The sequence below is a fragment of the Equus asinus genome, chromosome 13, assembly GCF_041296235.1.
Source record: "Equus asinus isolate D_3611 breed Donkey chromosome 13, EquAss-T2T_v2, whole genome shotgun sequence".
NCBI classification, from domain to species: domain Eukaryota; kingdom Metazoa; phylum Chordata; class Mammalia; order Perissodactyla; family Equidae; genus Equus; species Equus asinus.
The window spans coordinates 29,969,825-29,994,474 of NC_091802.1; the positions used below are offsets into that span (position 1 = coordinate 29,969,825).

Consider the following 24,650-nt stretch of genomic DNA (forward strand, 5'->3'; position numbering starts at 1 on the left):
TGCGACGCAGAGTGTGGTCTGTGGAGATGGTGACCAACCATCCTGGTTTTCCAGGACCGAGTGGTTTCTTCGGATGAGGAATTTTCAGTGCTAAAACTGGGAAAGTTCTGGGCAAGTTGGCTACTCTATCGACAGACTAGCAGCATTGGCGTCAACCCAGAAGCTTGTTAGAAATGCAGAGTTTCATTCTCACCCCAGACCTACTGAGTCAGAATCTGCATTTTCTTCGAGAGCCCCAGGAGGTTCAAGTGCACATTAAAGATTGCAGCACTCTGCCTTCCACAAGGAGAGACGGGCCCACTCTAGCCCTGAAACGTCTGCCTTGACGGGCCCCATCCTCTGCTGGGAAAACTCCACAGAGTGATTCCAACTGGCCCTGAATTCTAATAACAAAGGCCAGAGTGTTGCTCCAGGCCCCGCGCGGCTCCGGCTTCCTTGGCGACAGAGGGAGCCACAGCGATGCTGACGCCCAGGGCAGGTGCAGGCATAAAGTGTCTGTCTCTTCTCTCCCTGAACTGGATTCTCCCTGGGGGCAAGGCTGCTGTTTGCTGAAGAAATGAATGGGCAGCCATGTGTGAAAGTGCCTTGTGAATTGTTAGCTGTGATTTAACTGTAGGTGTGATTTACTAAATTGTGATTTATTGTTTTTAACTGGGGAATGGTCAGAAATTATCATCGTCACTCTATTTATTGAGTGGTTACTATACACCAGGTACGGTTTTAAGCACTCTGCAAGTATTAACCCACTGACTCCTCCCAAGAAGGCAACATGGTGGCTGCTATGATTATGCCCATTTTACAAATGACAAAGCTGCTGAGGGCCCGAGGCTTGTAAATGGGATCTAACCATCAGCGAGGTACAGAGGACAGCCAGAACTGGAAATGACGAGGTGCATGGTGGGGTGGAGAGTTACCTCCATTCAACCAGAGCTTTCTCACTATTGGTGTATCTGGGAAGGCCTCCAGGAAGAAGGGCTGAGATTGCTGCATCCTTATTTGTCCTAACTTGACTTTATTCGTCCATACTGTTCACTAGAAAACTCTAAGAGCCAGATCTGGGCCAGGCAGCAGGCTGGGTGTGAGGAGGCAGAGATGAGTCCTGGTTTCTGTCCTCAGAGAGGCCCAGTGAGACAGACCCAGGCAAGTAAACAGAGTTACAACACCCATGTGAGGTAGATAAGCTTAGGGAGGGAGGGAGCAGGTCCCGGGCACACTCACCCAGTCTGCTGAGTGTGTGCTGGGGGCTGAAGTGCCTCTCCACCTGACTCTAGAAAGGAAGCGGAGGTGTGGGCCTCAAAGGAGGGCGCTGGGCCAGGAGAGGGAGCAGGCTGGAGGTGGGAGATGGCACTCCTGCCTCCTTGCCCTTCATCCTCCTGGTCCCTGTACTGTGTGGTGAATATATACTATTGTTTTCCTCCTCTTTTAAAGCAACAGGTTATTGCTCCCTGATCTTGGCTCTCTGCCAAAGGTGAGTAGCAGTATTAATGATTTCATCAATATGCTGGGATTTTCACTTACCAAAACTGTTCCGCTCTTGGGGATGCTCTTCCTCTTTCTGGCTGACAAACTCCCCAGCCCTGTTTACAAAGATGTGGGGAAGAGTGAAGGGAAGCCACAAGGGAAGGCTTAGACCCTGTGGCTAGCAACAGAGGGACACCATTTGCCGTGTCTAGACCTGAAGGGGCAAGGAGGGAACAGTGACTGGAACCTGGTGAGAGAGCTCCGTGTGAAGAGGCCGCTCTGCAGGAGCTGTGACTTTATGTTCCTGGATTGTACATGGAGGGAGCCAGGGGAATGGAGAATGACTTCACTCTCCTCCCTCCTTCCAGTCCCCGGCCACTGCCTCCCATTGATGGAACCAACTGGAACCCAGCTGGAAGCAGAGGGCAAGAGGCTGGGGGATGCAGTCCATAGAAGTTAGCCTCCTGGGGCACAGAGCAGGGTGAGGAAGGGCACAGAGTGGGTGTGGATCTGGATGGGCAAATGGAAGCTATTCAGCACAAGTACTTATCAATCAATATTATGGGCTGAATGGTGTCCCTCCAAAATTCCTATGCTGAAGTCCTAACCCCTAGTATCTCAGGATGTGACTGTGTCTGGAGATAGCGTCTTTAAAGCGGTATTAAAGTTAAAACAAGGTCATTACGTTGAGCTGGAATCCAACATGACTGGTGTTATAAGAAGGGGACAAGACACATACAGAGGGAAGACCATATGAAGACACAGAGAGAAGACAGCCGTCTATAAGCCAAGGAGAGAAGCCTCAGAAGAAACCCACCCTGCCAACACCTTGATCTTGGACTTCTGGCCTCCAGAGTAGTGAGGAAATAGATCTCTGCTGTTTAAGCCCCTCGGTCTGAGGTACTTTGTTATGGCAGCCCCAGCAGACTAATACAGTCAACAAACTATTCAGCACACAACTTATCAATTAGGAATTTGCCTCTCCATCTCCCCCACTGGACAGTCAAGCTTCTCCAGGACTCAGCACAGGGTCAGGTGGGTGCTTAATATTTGTAGGATCAATGGATCATTTAACAAGAAAATAAAACAATAAGGCGATCTATGAAATATCATCAAAATGCTGCAGTCCAGGTGGCAATCAATGGATTACAGGACACAGCAGCCACAGTGATGATGTAACAGCCATCAGACTTCTTACTCAAGAGCACTCCCTGTGTGCCAGGGCTGCGATTAGTGCTTCACGTGAATGATCACTTGTACTCTTGCAACAAGCCGCACAGATCGTTGACACGGCCATCCACATTTTAACAGGTGGGGAAACAGAGGCTTGAAAAGTTCCATAACTTGCCCAGGGTGACACGATTAGTGGGCCCATCTACAGTGTGAGGCAGTGGGACCAAAATGGGGCTGCGCAGTGGAAGGAACATGGCCTTCTGGAGAGTTTACAAGCTCTATTTCCTTGTCTGTAAGACTGTCAGGACATTACCTATGGCATCAGGTAGTTGAACAACTGAGTGAGACAATCCAGCTCCTTGGTGCAGTGCATGGCATGAGTGCGTCAGCCCCTGGCAGCCTCGAGAGGCCCTGGGGAGAAGACAGAACGCCTCTAATAGCCATTCCGCCTGCCCCCAGCTGCCCAACACCGTCCTCCTATATTCTGAATGAACGCTTGCTGGGGTGCTCACTTCCTGTTGCAGGCTCAGAGGATTCCCAATCCATCTCGCTCCCACATCTCCATGGTCCCCCCACTCTCCCCACCAGCATTCTGCTCTCTCAGTCACAGAAGCATTACATATGATGCTGGAGGGGAAACTTTAAAGACTTGGAAGAGGACAGAACTCACCCAGGAAGATCTAGAGAGAAAATTCCTGCCCTGCAACTCCTCCCCCATTGAGGGTTTGGGTCTTTGGCTCCCCTCCCTGAACTTGGAATAAACCCTTCTAATTCTTTAGCAGCGGTAACTGCAGTGGCCTATGGGGGCAGGCTCAAGTGGGAGAAGGGAAGTGTGTCTGTGGTCTGGGCTGGCAGCTAGCTCTGACTTGGACGGAATTAGAAACTTGTTAGGAGTCCTGGGAAGACTATATTTAGCTGGGAGCGTGTTTGCTCTCTATAGAGCAAAGTCTTCTAGACCTTTCAAGGACTGGGAGACTGGAGCCTCCACACGAGCTGTGCTCTCTCTTCCCTGTTCCAGAGCGCCCTGAGGCAGCAGAGAAACCTAACTTGCAGCTGAGCCCTGGGCCTCAAATCACCCTGTCCCCTGCCCCTGGGGCTGGTTTGGCCTGACCTCCTCAGTCCACCAGTCTCCAGCTTGAGGCATAGCTAAAGAGGCATTGTGGGGTTCTGGAAAGGGCCTGGGCTGGGCTGGAAGCCTGGCTCTGTCAGTTACCTATCAGACAAGTTAACAGACTTAACCCCCTGTGGCCTCACCTTCTCATCTGCAATGAGGATAATAACAGCCACATTGTTGGTAGGTGTGGGGATTCTGTGAGATAACACAAACAAGCAGTGACAGCTCATCAAACATTCCTTTCCTCCTCCTCAACAGCTTTCTATAAAACAAGGAGAGACTGAGATGATTTGATGCTCTTTCTTGCTGACAAAGATAATGGGCTCCTGGGAGATATTTTGTGTGTATGTGATTCAAAACATTTCACTGGATGAAAAAGTTCAAGTATGAATGCAGACGGTTTACAGGTCAAACTGAGGAGTAAAGAAAAAATTCTCCCTTCCCCTCCTGCAATTTCACGGGAGAAAACCAATGTTCACAGCCTTGTGTGTCCTTCCACACAATCTCCATCCTCATACAAACACAAATACATACAACGGTTTTTCTTTTTTAATAGGTTTGGATCCCACTAAAGGCGTTTCTCTGCAACTTCCTTTTTCATCTAACTATAAGTCATGGGCATTCATCTACACATATGGGTCTAACTCGTTCATTTTAACAGCTGCATAGGATTCCATAGAATATATGAACCATAATTTTCCAGCCATTTCCCATTTTATTTATTTGCCATTACAGACAATGCTGCAGTGACGATCCTTGCACAAATATCTTCATGAAATTGTGCTTTAATTTCTATGGGGTACTTTACCCCAAGTATGATTTTTGGGCCAAAAGGTAACCCTGAGAGGTTAGTTTCCTTAGAATTTTGAGCTTCCTTCTCGCAATTTGTCCCGCACAGTCTCACTTTTCAAGCTCCAAGGAGGAGCTGGCCAGAGACGCCTCCCGCGGAGAAAACACTAGCTGCCGGCAGCATCCCTATTAGAGCGGACGCAGGTGGCGCTCCAGGGCCAAAGGGTTTACTGGGGAGCGCGAAACAGCAGAAGACGGAGGACAGAGGCTTGGGCTCCAGTGTGACGCTGGGCAGGTGACCGCCCTTCCCCGAGCCTCGGTCTCCTTCTGCGTAGTCTGTGACTCCAACCAAGATCAGGCGCAGCCCAGGCCTAGAGCTGGTGACCTCTAGTCTCTGCCTTTACGTATTCCATGGCTGGTTGGCTCCCCAGGACGTAGGCTGCGCCTGCCTCCTACCTCCCATTACCTTCCCTCCGCGGCCCCACCTTCTCGAGAGGAGTTGGCTCAGCAAGGCAGAAAGCGTTAAGTCACTACCGTAATTAATCCCTCCCCTGGATCGGTCATTTATTGCTTCTGCCGGGCTGTGGCTCGCTCCCTCCCTTTCAGCTCGGCTATCGAGGGTTCTTGTCTGAACCTGGCAAGCCGCCTAGGAGCGCGCCAGTTCGGCCCATCCTTTGCTTCTGCCTGGCTCCGCTCTCCCGTTAGGGCCGCAGTCTCAACGCCGCGATCCTCGGCTCGGCCAGCCGCTTACGCCCACTTTGCCTGCCGCCGGCGCTTCCGGTTCCGGTCGCAACGGGCCCTGCTGGGTCCCAGGCGCCAGCCATGGCGGGCAGCCGGTTGGAGACCGTGGGCAGCATTTTCTCGCGGTGCGTGCTCGGAGCCGGGTGGGGCTGAGCCGGGGTGCGCTCCTCCTGAGGTGGGGCTGAGCAGGGAGGGGCATTCTCCGAGGCAGGGGGCTGCGCCGGCTCAGGTCTCGTGCTCTCTCCCGCTTCTGAGTACTTGTGTTTGATGGCGTCCCTCCTTCGTTTCTTACGGTTCCCGTTAAAGATTGCACTTGCCCCCTCCCCGAGTGGAGGTCTCCAGGAAGAGGGAGGGAGGGAGAGGCTGATGGGTCTGGCTGGACCGTCCTTGTATTTTCCATGATGGGGTGAGGCTGGGGGGCGCGCGTAAGAAGATAGAAGGACTTGACCCCTGAGCATTGTCAGTTTGGTTTGGGATATGAAAGATGTTACCTGTAGGTGGGGGGCCCTTTGCTCCCCAGCTCTTCCCGTTCTGTGTTGCGGACTCGATGAGCCCTCTGATGTCCCAGGCTGTGGCTGGACTGATTCAGAGGTTTGAGGGGCTGTGGTAACCGACGACCTTCGTTCTTTTCCCTTCCTGAAGGACGCGGGACCTGATTCGGGCTGGAGTGTTGAAGGAGAAGCCCCTCTGGTTTGACATATACAACGCCTTTCCCCCGCTGAGGGAGCCGGTCTTTCGAAGGCCCCGCTTGCGATATGGCAAAGCCAAAGCTCCCATCCAGGACATCTTTTACCACGAGGATCGGATTAGAGCGTGAGTGCGAAGCCCGTACGGTGGACAGGAGGCCCCAGAACTTCACAAGGAAAAGTTTAGCTGGCAGTCTGGTGACTTAAATTAGGACCTGAGTCAGGGCTTGCCCTGTGGAGACTGTCTTGTATATCTAGCGAAGTTAGGGAATGCGTGCCCGTCCCCCATGGGAGAGAAACGGAAGGTCTGAGAAGCAGAATCGGGAGCCCAGCGGTTGACTGATCGCTGCAATTGTAGCTTCCTTTCTGCGCATGTGCTGTGTGCTAGGCACTATGCTAAGCCCTTAACAAACATTCTCTTTTTTAGGCCTTACTCTAACCCTGCAAAGGAGGTATGCTTGTCTCCATTTTATTCATAAGGACACGAGGCTCAAGGAGGTCAGCTGACTAACTTCCTGTGTGGCTACACAGGAGGCTGGCAGACCTGGGAGTCACATCTGTGATGCCAAGCTTGTGCTTGGTCCTTGTGCCTGCCGTCTCTAAGACTGGGGATAGGAACATGGTCTAGGGGTCCAGTCAGCATCTTTGAAGCTGCTTCAGGAAGAAGGAAACTTATGGATCCAAGGGATTTAAAAATAATCATCACTAGGAGTTTGAGGAAAGGTGCTTTCTTTCTTTCTTTATCATCTATTTTCTCTTTTAGTATAGAAGTAATACATGTTCATTGTAGAAAATTTAGAAACAAAAGGAAAAGCATAGAAAAGAAAGCACAAATCACCCCTCATCCCACCATCTAGAGATCGTGTTTTGAAGTCAAGTCCTGCTACTTCTAGCTGAGCGACCTAGGGCAGATAACCCTGTGAGCGAGCTTCCGTTTCCACAGAGTAAAATGTGACAATAATAGTACTTAATAGAGTTCTCAAGGTTAGATAAGATAACACATAAAAAGCTTCTACTCCAGTGCTTGGCACAAAGTAAGCCTTCAATAAATGGTAACTATTATTGTTATTATTAGTAACATTTGGGTCTGTTTCCTTCCATTCTTTTCTCTGTGTATTTGTGTCTATTTATTTGGCTAGTAACATTTGATACAAATAATTTGTGTCCTTTTTTTCCTACTTAACATTATTGTGTTTTTTCATGTTACACATTTTTAAAAATATGTTAACCTATTGTGAATTTTCTGTATTTAACCATCTTCCTAGTGTTGGACATTTATGGTGTTTATATAATATAAGCTGTAATAATTAGCAATATTTTTGAATATATATCTTTCTCTGTGACACTGATTGTTTCTTTAGAGTGGATTTTTTTGAGTAAACTCAGCAGTCTTTTTCTGAGTCACTTTCCAAGTGCAAATCAGGTGTTGAAACTAGTAGAAATATTCGTCCTTTTACCTCCTTCACTCTCCTTTTTCCCCAAAACCTAAATAGCCTTGGAAAAGGTACTTCTCATGGTTTTCCAGCAACATTCTTAAAAATGTCTTTACAGCTCTTTATTTTTTTCATTTGAGTACCTATAAACCTTTTTGTGGCCAAATCCTTAGTTTTGTAATGGTAAAACAAGAGGAACAGCTCAGCTGTCACATGCTTTTCATGACACTTCTCTGATGCCTCCCAGAGTTAGCATCTCCCCGTTTGTACACCCTGAGTGCTTTGTCCATGTTGCCCCTGACATGGCCTTAGCCTGTTGTTAATAACTCTGTGTGCCAAACGTGCTGTTCTCATTCAATAACAGACATTTATTGAGTGCTTCCATGGGCCAGGCGCTGTCATATTCATCCTTCTAACCTCAGTGCCCAGGCCAGGGCGTGGCATGCAAGTTGCTCATTATTTGTCTTGTGAAAGAAGAAATTAATGAATTAATTACTGAATGAATGAATCACTATGCTAGCAGAGGGAGGCATAAGAGAAAATTCTTTGGTGAGGAGGAGTGGAGGGCCCGGATTCGGGCTATTTGGAGAACAGCCATCAGTTTTATTAGTTCCCTGAAACAGCTTCTGGAACAGTGAGTTAGAAAGCACTCTGGCCACCGTTAATCTCGCTGTGCACGTATTTGGGCTCTAATAAGTGGTAAGTCTTTTCCTGGGAATTCACTGGCAAAGCCCGTTCTCTCAAATATTGATGCCGTTCATTTTTAGTACCTAGCATTTGTACGGCTCCTTTTCTCTTAAACGTTAAGATCAGAGATTGTGCCTAATTGAAGTTCATACATATGCGTTATTGCTACTGCTAGTCCTGAATGTAAGAAAACAGTTGATAAAGTCATTATATTCTCTACTGAGGTCCAGGCAGCTTTCATCTGAGGAATCTTTTTTTTTTTTCCACAACACGCCTTTGAGGTAGGAGAACAAGTATGTTCTAGCTGTACTTGGAAATTTTAGGATGGGACACGAGATCTTTGGGATAAATACTTTTTCAGCACCTTTCCACTCAGCTCCATGGCAGGTACCTTGGTCAGGATGCTTTTGAGGTTCATCTATGCATTAAAATCATTTGTGCTTCTCCCGTGTGGAGAGCAGTAGAACTGTGTGGTGGATTGTTGGAGAATGTGGAGTATTTTACTGCTCCCTCTTCTAGTACTGTTAATGCCAAAGTAATAACACCCTATGTTTAAATAGGTTTTGAATCTTTATCTTTGTGGCTTTTGTTTTTTGGTGTTTTTGATATTTTTAAGAACTTATAACAAAATAAATTCCAGATGTATCAAAACGTAAATGTAAAAAGTGAAATTATAAAAGTTCTAGAAGAAGACATGGGAGAATTTAAAAAATAATCTGCGTGATAAAGGCTTTTCTAAGCATGACATAAAACCTGGAAGTCAAAGTGAAATTATTAACATTTTCTGCACCCTGTGGCTGAGTGGTTAAGTTCATATGTTCCGCTTTGGTGTCCCAGGATTCACTGCTTTGGATCCTGGGCACGGACCTAGCACTGCTCATCAGGCCATACTGTGGCGGCATCCCGCATAGAAGAGCTAGAATGACCTACAACTAGGATATACAACTATGTACTGGGGCTTTGGGAAGAGAGAGAAAAAAAAGGGGGAAGATTGGCAACAGGTGTTAGCTTAGGGCCAATCTTCCTCACCAAAAAAGCATTAAAAAATCCCCAACAAACAAAATTTTCTGCACAAAAAAAGTACCATAAGCAAAATCAAAAGTCGACTGATATACTGGGAAAAAATTTTTCAACATTTATGACAAAAGGCTAATTTCCTATTTATACTTTACTATAAAGTATGCTTGTAAGTCAGTAAGAAAAAGACTGCCATGTATATAATGAATATTATTCAACCATAATAAATTGAGAAAATCCTACCATTTGCAACAACATGGATGGACCTTGAGGGCATTATGCTAAGTGAGATGAGTCTGACAGAAAAAGACAAATACTGTACAATCTCACTTACATGTGGAATCTGAAACAAAAACAAACTCAGAAAAAGAGATCAGATTTGTGGTTACGAGAGACAGGGAATGGGCAGGGAGAATTGGAGGAAGAGGTCAAAAGGTATAAGCTTCCAGTTATAAGTGCTACGGACGTAAGGTACAATGCAGTGACTGTAGCTAACACTGCTGTATCATAGAGTAGGAAAGTTGTTAGAGTGAATCCTAAGAGTTCTTACCACAAGGAGAAATTTCTTTTCCTTTTTTTTGTTGTATCTATATGAGAAGATGGTTGTTAGCTGAACATATTGTGATCATTTCACAGTACGTGTAAATGAAGCTATCATGCTGTATGCCCTAAACTTAGACAGTTTACAAGTTTATTGAATCAATTATTTCTCAATAAAACTGGAAGAAAAAAAAAAAAGACCACCAAATGGAGAAATGGACAAGAACCTGGACAGGTCACAGAAGAGGAAATTCAGTTTGCTTTTAAATATGAAAAGATGTCCAATCTCTTTTATAAGAAAAGCAAAACTACAATGAGTTATAATTTTTCACCCGTCAAATTGATGGTCAAAAAGTTGGAGAATATAATTTGGTCAGGGGATGGGGAAGGCAGCCATGTATGTTACTGATGTGTGTAAATTGACACAGCCGCTTTGGAAAGCTTTTTGGCAATTTGGAAGGCCAAATTACAAATGTGCATTTGTAATCCCAGAGGGGAGCTGGGGGGTTGGGGTGCAGAGGTGAGAAGTGGCGTTAATTTTCACTGGTTACCCTCTTGTAACATTTGATGTATTTCTCATGTACTGTGTGTTAACTTATTTAACAAAACAAAAGAAAACAGTGATTTGTTAGGCTCAGGCTGTGTAGGCCATGTTATCTTAACTCGTCAGGGTCTAGCAGTTATTCTTTATGCCCTTCTTGGCCACGATCTATAATTGGAGATTTATATTGTGATATTTGTATTTTCTAGGAAATTTTATTCGACCTATGGATCTGGTCAAAAAGCTTTTGATCTGTTCAATCCAAACTTCAAATCTACGTGTCAACGGTAAGCCATTTTGCAAGTCCTGGGTTATGTAAAAAAAAATTTCTTTTAAGAATTTAGTTATCAGTTTGAGGAGTTTTATTGAATTCCACTTGAGGAAAACGATCAAGATCTGTTAAGGGAATGCTTGATTCTGTGAAACACTGTGTGTTGGCAACTTGCAATGTTTAAACCTAAGATGTGATTGCTTGGCATTCCAGGTTTGTGGAGAAGTACATTGAGCTACAGAAGCTCGGAGAAGCAGATGAAGAGAAGCTATTTGTGGAAACAGGGAAGGCTTTATTGGCGGAAGGTGTCATTTTAAGACGAGTAGGAGAAGCAAGGACTGTGAGTATTTTGTTGTTAAAATTGTTACTAGAATTAGTTGCCTGTTTGTCAGAGTTTAAGGGAAGGCTTGGTTTTCTTTCCCCAAGAAGAAAGCTCGTGTTCTTAAACTTCAGATCAAATACTGTTCGACTGAATATATTGGAACTTGGTGGTAATGGCTGCTTCTGGGAACAAGCGAGTTGTCAATAGGACTTTTGAAACTGTGATTCTATAGAGATTTTTTTGTTTGTTATAATAGAGTTTGACCTGAGATACTAACGTTGAATTTTTGACTCAGTGATAGAATGTGCCTAGTCATAGGCTTCAGTCTAATTAATGAGTGAAAATGGTAACATCTGTGTGACGTACTTATGTCTGGTCTTTGAAGCACCAAGAAGGTGGTCCCGTTTCCTGGAAATCTGAACATGTGGATGGCAAACCCCAAACTGCGTTGGAAGAAAACCAGCCTCTGAAAGAAGTTCCACAGGACCAGCATCTGGGGGCACCTGAAGAACAGTCAAAGGGCCTCTCACCTCCCTGAAGAGCTGTGCTGTGTATACTGACATCCAGACTGTGTGCACTGAATGGATGTTGAACTATTTTTAACAGTTGAACTGTGTAAATGTTTCTTGATCTCTAAGGCATTATGCTTGCCTTCTTTTAGTTCCTCTTTCTAGGTTGTCATAAAGCTCAGTATCATGGTTTGAAACAAACAGTTACGTGAACTTTTATGTTAGGATGGACGGTATTAAATAAAGAATTCTCTAGCTGCTTATAAAGTCAGTTTACTTTAAAATTGTAAATAACATGAGGAAACCTTTAGAAGTACTGTTTGGATGGGACTCCTTCTGGGTAGGTTTGCCTGGATCTTTGTGGCTGGCTACATTTGATTCTCCAGTGTGTTTTTCTTCTCTGCACCCATCAGACTTTACTTACACATATGCTGTGGTCCCTTGGCCAACTGTTTCTGTCTGCAGATAATCTGTGTACCTTTTTTTTTTTTTTTTTTTGGTGAGGAAGATTGGCTCTGAGCTAACATCTGTTGCCAGCCTTCCTTTTTGCTTGAGGGGGATTAGCCCTGAGCTAACATCTGTACCAATCTTCTGTTATTTTGTATGTGGGATGCTGCCATAGCATGGCTTGATGAGCAGTGTTTAGGTCCACGCCGGGGATCCAAACCCATGAACCCCAGGCTGCCAAAGCAGAGCGTGTGAATTTAACCACTCTGCCACTAGGCCGTCCCCAGTCTTTGTACTTTTTGCTATAGAATGATTGGTCTTCAACTTGAGCAGCCAGGCTGACTTGCGGTAAGAGTGAGGACCCATCATTAATGATAGACAAAGGCCAAAACTATAACTTTAATCTCATGGACTGAGTGTGCTGGAGACCATTAGCATAGGCCCACACATAGCAGGCCACTTAGTAAAGATTTGTTGAATGAATGAATGATTACATCCAGCTAAAGACCAAATTCAGATGACATCTCTGTAGGTAACTGGATTGCCGGGAGGGCCAGCTAATTTAGATGATGCTCTCCATCAGCGTCCACCTGCCTCCCTGGTGTTGAGGCGTGCGTACAAGTCCTTGTCAACTGTCCTGCTTTCCTCATTTTCCTGTCTTTTACTACATACATGAAATATTCCTCTGAGCTAGTGGCCTTTGTGATCGAGCCAGTGGTTTTCAGTTGCTGGTAATAACCTGCTTCAGAAAGTCCTTATTTTAAAGCTTGTGTAGCTTTTTATGTTTTATGTGAGTGTTTTATGTGTACAGTCTCTTCTGTCTCCTAGTGGACTAAGGGCGGGCCCACAGCTCACAGCCTGTACGCCTGCTTGCACGTGGGTGCTCAGCTAATGGGAGGTCCCTGAGTACATGAGGCAAAAGCAGTTCTCAGCTGTGCCCCGGTCCCCCATCACTTTTTGTCATTGCTCTTGTTTGAGGAATGCTGTGCTTTGAGATGGGGAAGTGAATTTCATCCATTCAGGAATGTTTGGCAACCAATGCGTGCCAAATACCCGGCAGGGCCTCCAGAGGAGCACCTGAGCAGGGGAGGAGCTGGTTCTCTTCTCAGAGGAACAATCAGGGTCCCTCGTCTCTAAACCTTATGTTTCTGGTGTTTAAAAGGCAGTTTCCTTGCCGTGGTAATGAGGACTTTAAAAAGTTATTTATTGCAGAATTCTTTACAAAATTATACATGCACGTGGTTCAGAATTTAAAGATTAAGGCCGGTCTGCCTCCCACCCTTATCCCCCAGCCTCCCATTTTCCCTCCCCTGAGGCCACCACTATCACCATTTGCTTGTGTGGCTTTCCAGGAATATTTTGCGCATATATGCAAGGATACAGCATACTGCTCTGTACCTTGTTTTTCCACTTACTGTGTCTCAGACCCTTTGTATGGATGCGTAGTGATTTAATCAGTGCCCAAGAGACAGAAATGTTTGGGTCTGTGATTTCTGGTGCTGCAGCTGGGCTGTATGGCGTTGGGATGTGTTCTCACAGTGGTATTGCTGGATCAAGGAATAGCACATCTTCACTTCTGATACTATCCTCCCTGGAAATCATGCTAAATTATACTCCCACCAGCAGTGTATGGGGGGGGGGGGGGCCTGTTTCCCCACCCCCTCTCCAGTACATTCTGGTCTTGTTAAACCAGACTGGGACTCATGAGGAGGGCCTCAGCCTGGTAGGAGGGAGAGAGACTATCCTTTATAGCAAGCCTTCTTCAGGTTGAATCTCAGTGATCAAAACAGTGAAAGGTGCAAAGCTTCCTTGAGGAGTTCAGAACTCTTCCCACAGTCGGGCTGAGCAAAAGCACTCATCAGGTCCCTGTAGTGTTTGGGGTGGATGGAACTGTGACCTCATTCTTCCATTAAGCAGCTTGAACTGTAGTTGGGAAGATGAGTGACTTGTGAAACAATAAGATGAACAGGGATCCTTTTAAATTATGATACAAAAGTCTGGCGGAGAGTCGGGGAGAAGGGTCAGCTCTGGACTAGTCTAGGGCTGCTGCACAGGGAGCCTGGAAGGACGAGACGGCTGGGATTTGAAGTGTGTGCTGTTTCTAATGCCAGCTGCACCCTCCCTGCTACCACGTCTTTAGAAACTGTGCCTTCACTGCCCTTTTCAAATGGTGTCCCTGCTCGGAAGCTTTACCTAATGTTCAGATCAAGTCTCTAGTCCTTTTGAGCCCCTTACAGGTTGCACTGATACGCCCTTCAGTGCAGTGGGCACACCTGGTCCACGGCGCCCTGCCCCATTTACCCCAGTCTTCCGTTCCAGTGTCACTGTCCTCTCCCTAGTCAGAGTATAAAGAAGGGCAGAAATTCTCATTTGTATCTACTGAGGCTTTAAACACATCCTTCAGGAGTAGACCCTCCTTGTGGGTTTGAAGCTGAGGAAGGCATGTGTCCAGTGAAGTTTTTGCAAGACATCTGAAGATGTGGGTTCTAGTTCTGGTTACTCCAGTTTTTACTAGTGTGACCTTGTGCCGGTCACAGTCTCAGACTACAAAATAGGAATAATGTTTGCCTCCTTGGCTTCTGGTTAGTATTGTGAGAATTAGTTGAGATAATGAATGCAAGGTCACTTGCAATATAGGTGACAGGTGCTTCTATTACTCTCTTGAGGAGCAGTGGAGAACAGTTTGAACAGATAGGATGGGGTCAGATCATGGTGGCCTCGATAACTAGACAGAGGAGTTCAGTTGGGTGTAAGAAAGTTCAAGCAGGGAGGCAACGTGTTGAAAGGAAGCAATGTCAGGTGGAAGGAAGTTTTTCCTGGATGTGGTATAAAGAGGGATTGGAGTGTGCAGGGAGGAAGAAAGACATGGTCTCTCTCCAGCGATTCCAATTTGGAGGCAGCAATTACAAACCCAAGTGATCAGAGAAGAGCAGCATCACCAATAGACAGCAAGGTGAGGAAGAGGAACTGGCACTTTCAGAGAAGACCGCTTCAATTCTGTGCATACTGAGTTGGAGGTAATGGTGCAACATCCAAGTAGCTGACAGAGATACGGGCTAGGTGTCTGGGAGGTGGGGAGCAAATCTAGCACAGGGGTAAGGATTGGAGACAGGACAATGAATGAGCTCTCCAAGGGGAAGTGTAGAGAGACAGGCTGATGGGGGCTGAGCCAGGTGAATGCTCTCAGTTAAAGGACAGGAGGAAGGAGAAAGCCAGCAAAGGAAATAGGTCCCACGTCTTCCATCATCTGAAGAGCAAGCCTTGTTCAAGTGGTCCTGGATTCACCAGGTTTTATTTATTTGCTTTTGTTGGGTAGACCCGACCCTTGGTTGTGTGTCCTTAAAAGGCAAGCCCAGGGGCTGGCTGCGTGGCCAAGTGGCTAAGTTCACGCGCTCCGCTGCAGGCAACCCAGTGTTTCATTGGTTCGTAATCCTGGGCACGGACGTGGCACTGCTCATCAAACCACGCTGAGGTAGCATCCCACATGCCACAACTAGAAGGACCCACAACGAAGAGTATACAACTATGTACCGGGAGGCTTTGGGGAGAAAAAGGAAAAATAAAACCTTTAAAAAAAAAAAAGGCAAGCCCAATTCTTTTTGTATAATATTTAGCATTGTTTTCTCTGACAATGAAAGTGGTATTACAGAAAAATCTGTGCCTCCAGAGGATTCCCAATTTTGTTAAAATGATAACCTTCTCTCTGCGTAAATGATGGCTTACCACTTAAAAACGTTCGACACATTCTTTTTTTAAACAGTCATTCAAATGGGATGATAAGGTTCTCTGTAAGGCTGGCACTGGTGCCTGCCTCTGCTCTTGGGAATCCAGACCAGGCACGCTGGAGCTGTGGGGCCTCATCCACCCTTCCAGGCTTTCACCTGTGACCAAGCCTGACTCCACACTGGGCTGGCAGTTTTCCTGACGACATGGGAGCTAGGGCATATGCCATGGTGTGGCTCTGATAGCGAAAGCAAGCTGGCACTGCCTCAGCTAGAGGACGATGGAGCTCGGAACAAGGAAAGGTGACCCGTGTAAGGGGGGGCGAGGTCGTTACTTTGTTCCTGAGCTCCATTCCAGAACAGCCAAAAGGTAGAGGACTGACGGGCTAGGTGAGTCAAGTGTTTGAGCCTTTGACGGGGCTCGGTGAGACTGATGCCAGGGCAGGTTCAGCGAGCAACTTGAGTGAGGTCACCTTGGCTGGTGGAGGAAGGGCATCTGCCCTCCTGTGAAACACAGGAAATGGCTTTCATGTCACTCCTAGGGTAGCGCTCAATGTGGCAAGAGGGCCTCTGATTGGATGAGCCCAGCACTGGAGCAGTTTCTGTGGAGATGCTGAACCAGACAAGTGGTTATTGCTGCAGCACAGAAACGAAAAGGTTGCCAGGGGAAGGCGAAGGAGGCAGGAAGTGAAGTGTTTTGTCCCCTACCAAGCGTCACCAGCACCGCCCCCCATCTGAACAGATTACAGAGAGGGGACTTCTGTTGAATGCGAGCTAACAATGAAATTACATTTAGGGTACAATTTTCCCCTCGATTGATGCTCTTCCTGGACTGGAACTTAAATGTCAGTCACCTGACCTTCTGGTTGCTCAGTTCTTTTAATTAAAAGATGGTTCTAAGCAACATCCAATAGTGGTCTATTTATTATTTATCAAGCATTTTCCTTCCAGCAGTTAGTGAAAGGTCAGTGGCTTCAACAGATGCTTTGTTTTTGGTGAGCAGCTTAGATGAAAAAGATGCACGATCAATCTCCTCCCTCCTGTTTGCTCATGGGCAGGACACTGTTTAATAGTCATTGTGGCATTTAGGACCGCAGGCCTCTGAAACATGCAGAAAAGTGCGTGTGTATCCCTCACTGCTGAACATTTCTCCAAAAGTAAACATCAGGTTGTGATTATGGTTAGTAATGAGATATTGATTGTTGGAAAATGTCACTGCCTGGGACTGTTGGCCCTGGCACCACTAGATGGCGCTGCATTCTCATGCGCTTCCACTAAGGGGATTGTATTTCCTTGCCTCAGGGTACCTTGCCTTTCAAGGTTGGCGAGTGTCCTTGTAAAATAATGTTCTGGCTGAGATTTAGGAAGCTGAGGTCCTAGGGTGCCTGGGATAAGGTAAAGATGGGAGTGGATAGGCTACCGGACAAATGACAGAGACCTGCAGGGCAACCAGCAGTGCTCGTCCCATAATAGGAGCAGGAGAGGAAGGAGCTACCTCCAGAACCCCTGGAGACTCTGTCCGGAGCCGTGTTTCCTAACCTTCTCCAGTCAGTGACACATCTGCGAATTTGCTGTGGAGGACAGAGGGAGAGGACATGCAGGCAGGGAGGCAGTGCGGAGCTGTGGAAAAAACCCACACCTCGGAGAGACAGACCCGCCTTTGAAACCCTGATCGATTGCTTTGTCTTGTGACATTGGGGGAGTTAGTGAAAAACTTGAGCCTCAATTTCCTTATCTGTAAAACAGGAACAACACATCGACCTCATCGAGTTGTTCTATGGATTAAATGAGAGCATGAACAGAGTTCTTCGTGCGGAGTCTTTGCTCTCACTGCCTGGAAGGCTCTGGGCAACTGTTGATTCCCACGGGGCGGGGGACGGGGGGGAGGCAAATGTGCATGAGGTTAAAACGGAGAAGAAACCAAAACACGGTATTGTGTACCTTTTCACCAGCCACTTGTTTAACCACCTGTCTTTTCTCAACCATCTTCCCCCAATAGTTACTATCTCCTTTATCTTCTTCCAACCTCCTAGCACCAAATCAATCAATCAATCAATTAAAAAAACACAGAGGAGGAAACCAAAGAACATCCTGGGAACGGTCCACTGTTGGAACTCACCCAGTACTGGTAAGTTTCACTGAAAAACTTGCTGCTGTTTCATTATATCTGAGGCAGGCTGTGTGTGTAGAAACTAGTGCCTTAAAGGCAGGCATTCCTTCTGTCTCTTCTTTCCTTCCTCATTGTTGCTCCCCGATCCTCTGTGTGGCAAACTTTTCTCCTTTCCTTCTCCCCTGCTGTGCCCCAAACTGTGGAGGGAAGCCAGAGGGTCGCTACCTAGAGGCCAGGGTCCAGCCTCAGAGATGTTGTTCCTGGGACCCGGGCTGCTGGGCAATTGGGGCAGGAATTTCTGGAACTCCCTCTGGTCTTCCTCCCAGTGAAGGGCAAGGTGCTGCCAGGGCTGAAATGGTGGGCGGGGTGGGAGTGAGGCCTGGAGGCCAGAAGGATCTATTTCTTCCCACTGTGCCACGGTTCTCTCACTCCATTTGACCCCGGCTGGTCTGCGGGTGGGCCACGGGCCCCCTCTGCCTCTGGTCACCTGGGATGCTAAACCCGAGGAGCGCAAGAGCTAAAATGCTACCCAGGTGTGTGTGTACTCTGGGCCTCTCCTCTCTGGGTCTCAGTCAAAAGAACCGGGTTCAAATCCTGGTGCTGCCACTCCCCACGTGACCGTGGCTTTAGACAAGTCACTTAATCCTTCTGATCCACATCCACCTCTAGCGCAGGATCTGGAGCCTAATAGATCTTTGAAAGTGTGTTTGAGTGAATGAATGAATAAATGAATAGATTCCCCATCTATAACATGGGGATAATAATATCTGCACCAAGTATGTCTGGGAGTGCAGTGCCCAATAAGATGCTGGGTGTGGCAGAACTTTGTAAACTCTCAATTTGTAAACAAAATAAAGATATGGGGAAGAAGAAAATAGCTGTGGAGCTGCCGGGGCTGGGCTTCCCCCAGAAACAGCAGAGCCAGGCGATTGTGGACTCAGATGGCATAGCAACAGGTGAGGGTGACTGGTCTAGTCCCTACCTGCTGATGAATTCTGCAGGAAATGCCAGATTGTTCTTCAAACCCCCTCCTGGGGTGCTCAGTTTAAACCCTAAGCATGCTCAGGATTGTCTCTTGAATACTAAACACGGAGACAGAAGGATCCTGAGCTGCATCACCAGCTTCCCCTGGCTCCTGCCAAGTGAGGTGAAATGGCCCTGCTCCATCTCCAGCTCAGGGCGAGGCTCTCAGCCCTCCTGGAGCTCATCCCCTTCCTCAGGCCTGGCTTCCCGCTGGGAACCAGCCCCCTGTCCTGGATATATGTCACTCTGGTTCCTCAAAGCTTCCAGCCCCTTCAGGGTATGATGTCAGGGACGATGGGCTTGTGTTACCGCGACTGCCAGAGTCACAGCCTAACTCTCATAACGTGAGCAGGGTCTCCCTTTTCAGACTGAGGAAGGGAGGGCTCAGGGCTCCGGTGTCCGGTCACCTCAGTGAGTGTGCCTGAACCCCGTCTCGTTTCCCTGTCCAGCCACACTCACGGGGCCCCTGAAGTTAGAACAAGAGGCAGCTGGCTTAATCCCAGAAAAATTCCAATTTAAATCCTAAGAGGACAAAGCTTGTCTTGGGCAACCCTGACCCATTCTTAACGTCCGCACTTTGGGATGTGAGAGAATAGAAAGGGGCCATGGGAGACAGGCCAGGTGAGGAGGAGGGGCCTGAGAACCTAAGCTCCAGGCAAATAAAGGGCCCCAGAATGTCCCCCACCTGCAGCATTCGTGCTGTGCCTCTTCCAGCCTGTTGGGCAGCCTGACCTCCATACAGCATCTTCGCAGGGTTGGGACTGATTGTTCTTCCTCTTTTTATTACTGAAGTGCTTAGACTGGCTTCATAAAAGAACCACTTCAAATACCTGTAAAGTCAAGAAGGTCAAATTTAGGGAAATCTCATCTATAAGACTTAAGTCCCTTGAGCCACTGGCTACTTATAATTAATATTAATGAAAGATAGATGACAGATGTTTATTGCTCAACTGACATACGCATTGCCAAAGCCCAAAGGGGCTACTTTAAGATCTAAAGGACTTGAGTGAACTTTACTGTCACGTTGAAGACGATAAAGCTTTCAGAGTATAATCAAGATTTCTTACACATGAGAACTCAATGATCCATAGGCAATGTCTGCCTAAAAAAAAAAGAACTGAGTGTACTGCCATCCTTTACTGACATTTAGAAATAGCTCCTTTAGCCTAAAAATGGGGCAGAAGATGGCATGGGACAGTAGATGGCGCATTGGGTGAGGCTCTTGGAGACCCCAGCCTGGCCCCAGCTCACCCTCTAAAGGGCTGTGTGACTCTGGAAAGTCATTAAGCCTTTTTAACCATTCGTAAAATAAGGGAGTTGAACTACAAGAACTTCAAAGACCTATTCTTTGGGCTACGGGTCCAAGAAGAGGTGCAAAGATGGGGAGAGCAAGCATGTTCCAAGACTTATTAAATATTTATTTAAAATCTTTTCGCTTTTTAAATTTTGATGATGGAAACACTCATGTAGATAGAATAGTACAATGATCCTCCATATATTCGTCGTGTAGACTTCACCACCATTAATCTTTTGCCATATTTGCCCATCTACATTTTTTCTGAAGTATTTTAAAGCAAGTCCCGACATGACCTCCCTCACCCAAGGCTTCAGCCCACTTCTCCGAAAAATAAGACCTTTTCTGCATTGGCACAATACCGTCATTAAGCCTAAAAAAATGGTAATTAACAGTAATTCTTTAATATCCCCTAATCCGCAGTCCATATTCAAATTTCCCCGAAGTCCCCTGAACAGGCTCTCCACCACCTCCTACCCCGGGCCTGTTCCTGGGGCCAACCACTGTTGACCATTTCTGGTTTTCGTCCTTCAAGGGATTACCTTCATGCAAGAGTGAGTTTCTACCATCGCTTCTCACTTTACCAACTGCAGTCTTTGTCTCTTGGCTTTCCGCTGTGACAGATGTGGGGCAGCTAACTTAGATCCCCCTTTCCTTCCACTGGCATATTTCCACGTTAGTTCCTCTGTGTAGTAACACTTACTACGCTTCTGTATTGGGTTGGGTTGTGTCCTCCTAGAAGATATGTTGAGATCTTAATTGCTGGTGCCTGTGAATGTAGCCTTATTTGGAAATAGGGTCTTTGCCCACATAATCAAGTTAAGATGAGGTCATACTAGAGTAGAGTGGGCCCTAATCCAATGACTGGTGTCCTTATAAGGAGAGAGGGATTTGGAAACAGACACACACAGAGGGAAGACAGCCATGTGAAGATGGAGGCAGAGATTGAAGTGCCACATCTATAGGCCAAGGAACACCAAGGATTGCTGGGAGCCACCAGAAGGTAGGAGAGAGGCAGGGGACAGATGGTCCCTCAGAACCTTCAGAAGGAACCAACCCTGCCAACACCTTGGTTTCAGACTTCTGGCTCCAGAACTGTGAGAGGATAAATACTGTTGTTTTAAACCACTCAATTTGGGGCAATTTGTTATGGCAGCCCTAGGGCACTGACACTGTTCCTCTGCCTTTGGAGTACTACATAAGTTATGCCTCTCTCTCTTCTTGTATCGACTACCTCTTGACTCCCTCCTTTGTAAAATGAGGATAAGAGCCTTTAGGTTTAAACCTTTAAACCTTTAGGTTTAAGTAGACTGCTGGATGGGCCCAGCATCCGAGAAGTCAGACTGATGCTGAGCAGCTCTAGACAAAGGGTGGATGCCTTCTGGTCCCAGGGCGGCAACTTCTCCATCTTCGAAGCCTGTGGGGGTACCTTGACAGTGCGTCCACAGCTGTGTCCCAGGGCCAGGAGAAGGAATTTGAGGGACAGTCCTGCCCCAAGTGAAGTTGATCTCAGGACTCTCCAGGCACCAGTCCCCAGGGTCTGCCTGCTTCCCTCTTGCTCCACACAGGCCTGTTTCTCTGGAAATGTGCCAGATGTTGGCTGGAGACATGGGTCTCTCCTAGATCAGCTTCTTCTGAGTCCTGCTTTGACAGTAAGCCGTTGGCAGGCCTTGGCGGACACTAGGAAATGGTTGTCTGATGCTCCCTTTGGTTTTTTTCTGTAGGAATGTTATTAACCGTCTTTTCCACTCTGAAGACCCATGGGAAAAGTTTCTTTCACACCTTGATTCAAAGGAAACCTGTGCTTCTTCTGCACAACTGGGATGGCTTACTTTTGTGATCTTGCCCAATTTGGTATCTTAGTTTCCCTCTTAGCTTTGGCTGTGAGGAAATTCAGAGTTAACTTGACAGTCACGTGCAGCTCTGATATAGGAGCTTATGATGGCATTCGCTCTGATTATTCTGAAATATTTCAGGCATACAAAAATTATAGAGAATGTATAACAAACATTCACATACCCACCACCCAGCTTCAGATGTAAAACATAACAAATACAAATGAAGGCTCTGCGCGCACAGTCCCGACCCCAGCCCTCCTCTTCCCCATCCCTGGGGCGAATATCTTTGTGGACTGGGTGTTTATCCTTTCTATTTAAAAAATAATACTTTTTCTACAAATGTATGCATCTGTAACAAAATATAGTATTGTTTAGCATATTTCAAAACATTATGTAAGTGGTTTCATAGTATATGTAACCCTCTGTAATTTTTTTCTTTTTGCTCGAGAATTTTGTTTTGAAACATCTGTGTTGATGCATGCAGCTCTAGTTCATTCATTTTTCACTGCTGTATAGTGTACCACTATCAGACTAGACAAATGATTATGTAGTTTTTAAGAGCATGGCCCTGGGGCCAGAATGGCAGGGTTCAAATCCTACCTCTGCCACTTACTGGTTCTGTGACTTTGGGCAAATTAACCTCTTAGTGCGTCAGTTTCCTCAGCTGTAAAATAGGGCTAATGATAGCACCCACCTCATAGACTTGATGTGAAGATTAAATAATGTAATACAGTCAAGTGTTGCTTAAAGACAGGGATACGTTCTGAGAAATGCATCGTTAGGCGACTTCGTCATTGTGTGAACATCATAGAGGGTACTTACACAGACTTAGATGGTGTAGCCTACTACACACTTAGGCTACAAGGTACTAATCTTATTGGGCCACCATCGTATATATAGTCGGTCACTGACTGAAGCATCGTTCTGCGGTGCATGACTGTAGATGTGGAGCGTTTAAAATAAGCCTGCTACATAGTGTGTACTGTTTAAGAGCTGGCTATCACTCTTATACATTTATTTTCCTCTTGGTGGACATTTCAGTGGTTTCTTGTTTTTTGCTGCCTCCAGGATGTTGTGGGGCAACATTGTTATATCTGTTTCTTTGTGCATGTGTGCAAGAGTTCCTCTGAGCCACGGCAGGCAGCTAGAGGTGGGATCGCTGGGCTGTAGGGTGTGCCCACCTTCAGCTTTCTCAGTGATGCCAAGTTGCCCTCCAGAACGAGTGTGCAGATCCACACTCCCACCTGGGTGGTGAGTGTGCCCACCACTCCCGCCCTGGCCCATTCTTGGTGGTGTTTTATGCACTACTTTTGTTTCAACTTGTTTAATCTTTCTTTCCTTTTGCCAAATGCCCCATCTCTTTATTTTTATCCTAGTATACATTTCTGTAAACATTCTTTAATCCACTGTCCTCCCTTTTTTTTTAATGAAGCAGGGTACAAATACATAAAAATTAGGCCCCACAGAACGAAGAACACAGTACACAGGGGCCACCTGCTCCCCCAGCCCTGGACTCTGGGTTTCCTGGCTCTCAGGGTTTGCTAAGGTTGCTCTCAGGGTGGCTGACACCTGAAGAGTGTTTACAATGTGATAGGTGCTCTCCATACATTTTCTTGTTTTGTCTCACAGCAGCCCCATGAAATAGGACCATTATTCCTGGAACCTGGAGTTCAACGAGGCTGCCTGAGACCAGAGTCTGTGCTCCTAACTAGGGCCTCTTACAGGGCTGCCATTGTGGTGACTCGGGCTGCTCGTTGCACAACTCTAGGGGGCACTGTCTGCGCAGACTACATGTGAATGGCACCCCTTGGAGTTGAGCAGTGCAGTGGCCCCGGCCTTCTACTAAGTTAGGGCTTAAAGAAAAGGCTTCCTACCTCTTTGACAGGCTTAGAAGGGTAGACCCCACTACCCACTGAGGGGCTTTTCTGCTTGGGATTTATAGGACTTTCTTAAGGTCCTGGTTCTTCATGTTTTAAAAGCCTATTGGCATGAGAGCCCTCCCAGCTATATAAACCTTTGTTTAGGAAGGAAGAGCCCAGCATGGACCCTGGGCGCTGACACCAACCATGTAAGGGCACGGACTCGGCCGCAGTCCGTGGCTTTCCCCCTTGGCCACCGCGGACTTATTGAGCAATATATTATGAGTGTGCCTCGCTCTGATGATGTGTTATGGATAAATCATTAAGGAGGCAGCTCACTGCGGTGATGTATTGGTGTAATAGATCATCAGAGTGAAGTCTTCTGCCGACATACGGGCTGGCTCAAAGGGTGGTGTCATTCAGGGAAGAATTAGCCCAGCAGCAGATCTGGCTTAATTACAGGATAAAAGGTTTGTGAATGATAGGCTGAAGTCGGCAGCACCAGCATTTTGATTCTTGATGTAAAAATATAATTGGGCTTCCCGAGAGAATTTTTGATTATTTTCAAACAGCCTTCCTCTTTATCACAACAGCACAACTTGCCACGTGGCTGCAGGGGTACCTTTTATCAAGGGGGGATCTCCTTCCCTTTCCACATCTGAATTATTGTTGTCCTTTCAATTTGTAGGTCACAGAATGAGTTAGGGAGATAAAATCCAGAGGCCTGCCTCGAAGGCCTTCGGAATGATGGCCTTAGCAAACAGACCACTGGAATTGAGTGATTTATTCAAATCATCGCTAACTAAGGCAGTGGTTGACCAGATCTGCGTACACTGTGGGGAAGACAGGCAATCTGGTGAGTATGTGTGCGTGTGTCTGAGGACATCAGCATCTTAGGGATAAAAACAATAATCACGTTTATCAGTCATTTATTGTGCTAAAGGCTTTGTGTGTATTACTCCGTCTCATTTAATCCATGTGACAACATTGTGACAACATTGTGCGACAGGCATTCTTCTTCTTCTTCTTCTCATTTTCCAGATGAGAAAACCAGCCCAGAGCTGGCATTATTG

The 24,650-nt window shown here is 46.6% G+C and overlaps 1 protein-coding gene and 1 long non-coding RNA gene across 2 annotated transcripts; one reads left to right on the forward strand and one right to left on the reverse strand.

Annotated features, from left to right (window-relative positions):
- The first annotated feature begins 4,452 nt into the window (after positions 1-4,452).
- On the forward strand, positions 4,453-11,551 carry MRPS23 (mitochondrial ribosomal protein S23). Its single transcript, XM_014827158.3, has 5 exons — positions 4,453-5,403; positions 5,921-6,091; positions 10,392-10,469; positions 10,667-10,793; positions 11,161-11,551. Exons 1-5 carry the CDS (start codon positions 5,360-5,362, stop codon positions 11,311-11,313), a joined length of 573 nt encoding a protein of 190 aa, XP_014682644.1. The 5' UTR covers positions 4,453-5,359; the 3' UTR covers positions 11,314-11,551.
- A 142-nt stretch (positions 11,552-11,693) lies between these two features.
- Positions 11,694-24,248, reverse strand: LOC139040035 (uncharacterized). Its single transcript, XR_011493758.1, has 3 exons — positions 20,423-24,248; positions 19,272-19,416; positions 11,694-15,269 (listed from the first exon to the last, which is right to left on the reverse strand). It is a non-coding gene; the product is annotated as an uncharacterized lncRNA (long non-coding RNA).
- Positions 24,249-24,650: the final 402 nt, after the last annotated feature.